This window comes from Diuraphis noxia, unplaced genomic scaffold, assembly GCF_037042655.1.
Source record: "Diuraphis noxia isolate RWA-SAM2 unplaced genomic scaffold, SU_Dnox_SAM2 contig0003, whole genome shotgun sequence".
NCBI classification, from domain to species: Eukaryota; Metazoa; Arthropoda; class Insecta; order Hemiptera; family Aphididae; genus Diuraphis; species Diuraphis noxia.
Window position 1 is genome coordinate 20,619,503 of NW_028301713.1, and position 5,711 is coordinate 20,625,213.

Consider the following 5,711-nt stretch of genomic DNA (forward strand, 5'->3'; position numbering starts at 1 on the left):
GAATCACTGGAAGATGCTATGGAAGTAGTTTTTGGAATATCCACATCTTTATCCTTTGGTGTATCATCAATTTGTAAGTCACTTATTACTTCTGGTGTTAAAAAATTGTCTTCGTCATCCTCACAATTTGATTTTTCAGATGCACAATTTAAAAGACTAAAAGAACAAATACTTGCAAAACCACATCTGAATGATTTGCAAGTAGGATTTCTATTGTATCCACAGCGCTGTCTGAAAATTGAAAATAGATTTTCCAGGGGATCTTGACACAGTCTATTAGTCAATAGGAAGTATTTTGTTGGTGATGGACTTGTATTTTGTTCATGTTTGTAAAGTTCCAAAACTGCATTCAAAGACCAAACAAATCCAGTGAAGCATGGCGGAATATTGTTTTTGGTATTTGACTGATTTTTAAAACTCTGTTTTCTAATATTTTTAAAAGTATCCAATGCTTCATAAATAACTGTAAAACCTTTTACATTTTTTTCACTGAGTGGTTTTCTATATGGATTTTTGTCTTTTAAATGTTTACTGTTTAGGACATCAAATAGATTGTTTAACTGAAGGAAAAAATTAGCTGTATCTTGTGCTGTGTAAGAAACTAATTCACCTGTTTCCATGGCAGTTTTAATTGCTGTACTCACAGTATTGCTGAAAACTTGTAAAGCTAATTTACAACTCATTTTCTGCCATGGATTCGGATTCAAATGCCGTTGATCAATTTTACACATTGCTCTTGTTGTTTTGCTACATGAGTCAATTTTATATGTTTCACGGAAATCATTGAAACATATTTTTTTCTCTCCGTTATTTACTGTTATTATGATATTTCCTGTAAGCAGATTATTTCTAATGCAAAAAAACAGGAGGGGGGTCCATGGGGTCAATCACACCTTGGTTCTACTGTTATGAAAATTAACTAAATGATAGCCTAAGATAATAAGTAATAACGATGACGGACAGTTTCTCTTATTAATTTATAATGTCTATTCATCGGAATATACCCATCAATGTGGTTGCAGTGAATAGTGAACTAGTGAACAGCTTATATAATTTGTTAGTTAAGTATGGTTATTATTATTATTATTATAAAGTTGATGATATAAATATATTATATTATATGAAAAAATTAAAAAATTAAAAACTCAAAAATGTTAAAATGTCTTATAAATAAATATGGTATAGGTACTGAATAATGAATACAAAGTAATTGTGAGAGAGGTGATTTATCTGATTTTTCTAGACCCTCACCATGATAAATTCCTAAATATGCCACTGCATAAGTAGCATAATATTTGACTTAGTTGTATGGAGGTGAGACACTAAAATTATTTAACACAAGCTTAAATTCTACCATTAAGTATAGTATAGATACTAGATAGTATACTATCTAAACTCAATGATTCTACCCTATTTATTTTATAATGAACTGTTTTTATTTTTGTGTCAACTAGTAAAAAGTCAATATGATCTTTATTTATATACTGTGCTGTTATGGGAATCATTCAAATCAAATGAAGGTTCCAAAAAGGAAATAAATCAATAGTAATATCTTATTTAATTTAATTTAATAATTCATAGAAGATGTCCTTATAATAATGAAATGTATCCAGACTGACTGCTGAGTACTTTTAAATTACAATAGATTAACTGAAATCATTATTATTAGTTCATTAAAATATAAACTTTAAACGTCTAATAAATTTTGTATTTATTAATCAGTGTTTAAAATTGATTTAAAAAAAATTGTAAGTAGAGCTTTTAAATACTTTTTTAATAGTTTGAATGAAAAAAAAAAAAATTCAGAGACAAGTAAACTAAATTATTTAGTTTAAAATGTCATAATATGATCATTGTGTCATAATATTATGTCAAACCAATAAAGAGACAAATTAATATTTAAAAAAATGATATCAAGTTTAAAGATCACTAATTAGCAAATAACATTTAATTTTAAGTCTATTCAGTTATTTTCTTTTGAATGGTTAGACCCAAAATCATAGTGTATTATGTATTTAGTCATGAAAAATATTAATTGATATAAATGTGTATGCGATATATATTATTATTTATTTACCTACCTGTTTCATAAAATGTAAGACTTCTTTTTACTGGTGTCAGGAAGTCTGTAGTTTGTCTTTGAGACACTTTTGATGTAACTTCATTGTCTAAATATATTATTTTAAATTATAAATTATAAAAAACTTTGTATAATATATTTGACTAAACACAATTTTAATTGAGTTTTAATACTTACTATGCGCATTAAACTTTTTAGGAATGGCTCCAGACATAAGCCTGTTATGATCTGGTCTGGTGAAATCATGTGCATTAAAATGATCTTCACACAGATACCTATTTTTAATTTTTTTCGGTGACAATTCATCTAATGCCATGTTTCCTATAAAAATAATATCTTATTTACTCTGCATTAATCTTAGTCATTTCAATTAAAATGTATTTAACTTACCAGAATTAAGAATCCATTTTCTACATGTCTCTGTATCTGTAGGAAATCTGTACATTTTTTTTTTACAATTAGATCTATTATTCTTACAGTTAGAATAATTACAGCTTCCGCCAGACATATTTAGAATTTGTAATTACAAAAAACCAACAATTTAAAAATTTCACAATTACAGCACAAATTAAAAAATTAAAACTAATAACTTAGAAGGTAGTAAAGTTCGTTAAATTATTTTTTAAATACCTACATAGATAGGTATTTAATTCGTCTTTTCTTGTAACATATAATATCCGTGTCCTTTTCAAATAACATTTTTGGCGCTCTATGTAAAATTTATTTTATGGTATTTTAAATATATACAATAAATATGTATCATTAATATGGTCATACTGCATTTGCTATCCGCGACAAATTAAGGAATGCGACATCTATCGGCTGCTATCCCTTTGCGCGTATCACATATTTCAGCTATAGATGGTTTCTCTATACTATCTATACTCAATGATAATATGTAGCATTATAAAATCGGAGGTTAGGTTATGTTCGGTTATAGGTGACTTCGAAAAACACAAATGAATACAACAACGGTAATAGGGAGCGGAAGGGACAATCCCCCAACCGCAACCCCTCACAGGATTGGTTTACAATTTACAATGGGGCATGGATGGGACGGTCCTCCACCCATGGCCCCTGACAATGCAAGTAATGAAAGTATATAGCCGATTACCAGAAGAAAAAAAGGAGACTTCGAAAATAATAGTTTGTGGTAAAAAAAAAAATGTATACACCATCGTTTTAAGCATAAAAAACATATCGTTAAATTAACAAATTGAAAATTGTGAGGGTTGGTGAAGTGCATTTTAACCCCAATTTAAAACCTTTTAATACGAAATATTTATATGAATGATAAACACATTTTATATTCACATAAAATATTTGAATAGTGTCAATGTGTATAATACAATATTAAATTTAAATCTCAAAATTATTGTTATAATTTCTTTAAGGTCAGGAAAAAAAATAATTAAGATCTAATTTATTTTTAGATTGTTGGATGAGCGTTGACAGTTTAGTTGATTTTACTTCTTTCATCAATTTTTGGGACTGTAGACATGCTTAGATCTTATACTTTTGGGTTGGATTCAGGTTCTGGTAGAAAACGACATCTAGTTGATACTTTATGTGTGTCAAAAGTAAAAATTCCAGTATTTTAAAAGCATTGAAGAAAACAAAAAATAATAATAAGGAAAACGCAAAATCATTAGGTAATCAAAAAAATTTGTTTTATTTTATTTTTTTGGTATAATTCAAATAAGAATAACTTTAGATATTTAGTATTTATATTTAAAATTTAAAATTTCACAAAATGTTTATATTCTTATTTTGTATAATACATGATAATATTTCCAAAATTTGAAATTTCCAATACATTTAGTTTAAAAAAAAAAATGTCCATAACATATTTGCTACTGGACCTAAAAGCTTGAAATTTTGGTCTTAATCTTATATAGGGTTAACATTATTATCTTAAATCCCTTGTAATTTGTATATGTATAGTATAAGCTATTATAATCACTAATTACATAGTTAAGATGTATTTTGATTTAATGAGATTAACTACTAATAAAATATAATAACGAATCTTTCCTTTTTAATTAAACATGCATAATTATTTTTTCTTGTACATTAGCTTATGATAGTTAAAATTACCACTCGAAGGTTAGATGATATAAAATGAAAATGCTATTCAAAAACATTGCAGATGAAACATTTATTCATTAAGTAGATTAAGGAAATTTGGATATTTGTTGTTTTTAAATAATATGGAGAAATCTCGCTGCAGATCAACCGATACTCATCGTTTATGACATTTTTGAATTCTAATTTAATGAACTATTTGAGGATTTTAATTGACTTAAGGATAATATATTAGATATTTTACACACATGTAAGTTCATTTATTTCTTTATTTATTTTCTATATTAGTTAAGCATCAACTACAGAGGTTATTGGCTTTTTACAAAAAATTTACATATTTACAATGTACATTTTGTTATACAAATCAATATTTTTTAAATATAAGATTAATTTATGGTAGTTGGAATATGGACCAATTGCTTCGTACGGGCTGTCGGGGATGTCGAAATGTTTCCTAGCTTCATTTAAAGTAAGTTAATTTATTGTTTCACATTATTCGTACTCATTGATGATTGATGTATTTCAATGAACACTTCCAGTACTTGTGTACTGCTATCTACGTTACTTGATTTTGGAAGTTCAAATTTTATTCTTGCAAAAGTTAATTAATGTTAAACGAGAATCGAAACAATTTACATAATTTTTTTAAAGATATTTTTAATGAATCTTCAAATATGGCTAAAAGTATAGGATTTGATATAAGTACGCAATTACCCGTATATCCAAAACATAATTAAATAGAGCCTGATTGACTACTCAAAATGCATAGGATATTATTGTCGCTGGTCAATTTTTACACCAATATTGATTAAAACTATATTACATAGTTGTAAGTAACTGTATTTTTGTTGTTATAAAATCGTTCACACCGCATTTATGCTCTGGATCTGTATCTGTAATTAGTTCAGAATAATTTGTTATGGGTCAAAATAATTGTAAAACAAAATAATTTCTCATATTTTTTACTTATGTATAGTTTAACATATTATAAAAGCATTATTAAACACGTACGGGTGGTATGAGTTGGCCACATTTTCTTCGTTGTTTGTAAGTTGAACCGGTCAATGCCTTAAAAGTACGTTTATTAGTAGATTTTTATAAACGTGGAAACGAATTTATCACCACAAACAATCTCGAACAACGAAGACACCGACCAGAAGTCCGTGTTCGTCACTGAAATGATAACAACCCAGTCAATGTATATACGCATATATTTCATTAGGTATAACAAATGACTGAATAATTAAGACTGGTCAAAATTCACAGAGGTCTATCGAAATTTGGATAACGTCGACCAATCTCTCTCGTTATTTACACTCATACTCATTAACATACATTTTATTATAATTGATGTTATTTTCCCTCTCGTTTTTTAACACGTTAATGTTTAGTCATTTTTTTAATTTTACTCTAAAATATTATTTATTTTATATTATTTGCTATAACTGGTTTGTAATGTTGAAATAATGTCATTAAATTCTATGTTCATAATATAATTATTTCTTATTCACCATAATAGGAGAATCTAAAAATATATATTCGCCTA

At 26.9% G+C, this 5,711-nt stretch overlaps 1 protein-coding gene across 1 annotated transcript; it reads right to left on the reverse strand.

The window, feature by feature from the left end:
* Window positions 1-1,566: 1,566 nt before the first annotated feature.
* LOC149057015 (uncharacterized) lies at window positions 1,567-3,161 on the reverse strand. Its single transcript, XM_089224227.1, has 3 exons — window positions 2,471-3,161; window positions 2,258-2,401; window positions 1,567-2,168 (listed from the first exon to the last, which is right to left on the reverse strand). The coding sequence occupies exons 1-3, from the start codon at window positions 2,586-2,588 to the stop codon at window positions 2,074-2,076; spliced, it is 357 nt and encodes a 118-aa protein (XP_089080353.1). The 5' UTR covers window positions 2,589-3,161; the 3' UTR covers window positions 1,567-2,073.
* Between the last annotated feature and the right edge of the window lie 2,550 nt (window positions 3,162-5,711).

Coding starts and splice junctions, on each gene's coding strand:
- LOC149057015 (XM_089224227.1), bottom strand. CDS start 2,588: ATGTCTGGCGGAAGCTGTAATTATTCTAACTGTAAGAATAATAGATCT. Junction 2,402..2,470: donor AAAATGGATTCTTAATTCTG/GTAAGTTAAATA, acceptor TTATTTTTATAG/GAAACATGGCATTAGATGAA. Junction 2,169..2,257: donor TAAAAAGTTTAATGCGCATA/GTAAGTATTAAA, acceptor TAATATATTTAG/ACAATGAAGTTACATCAAAA.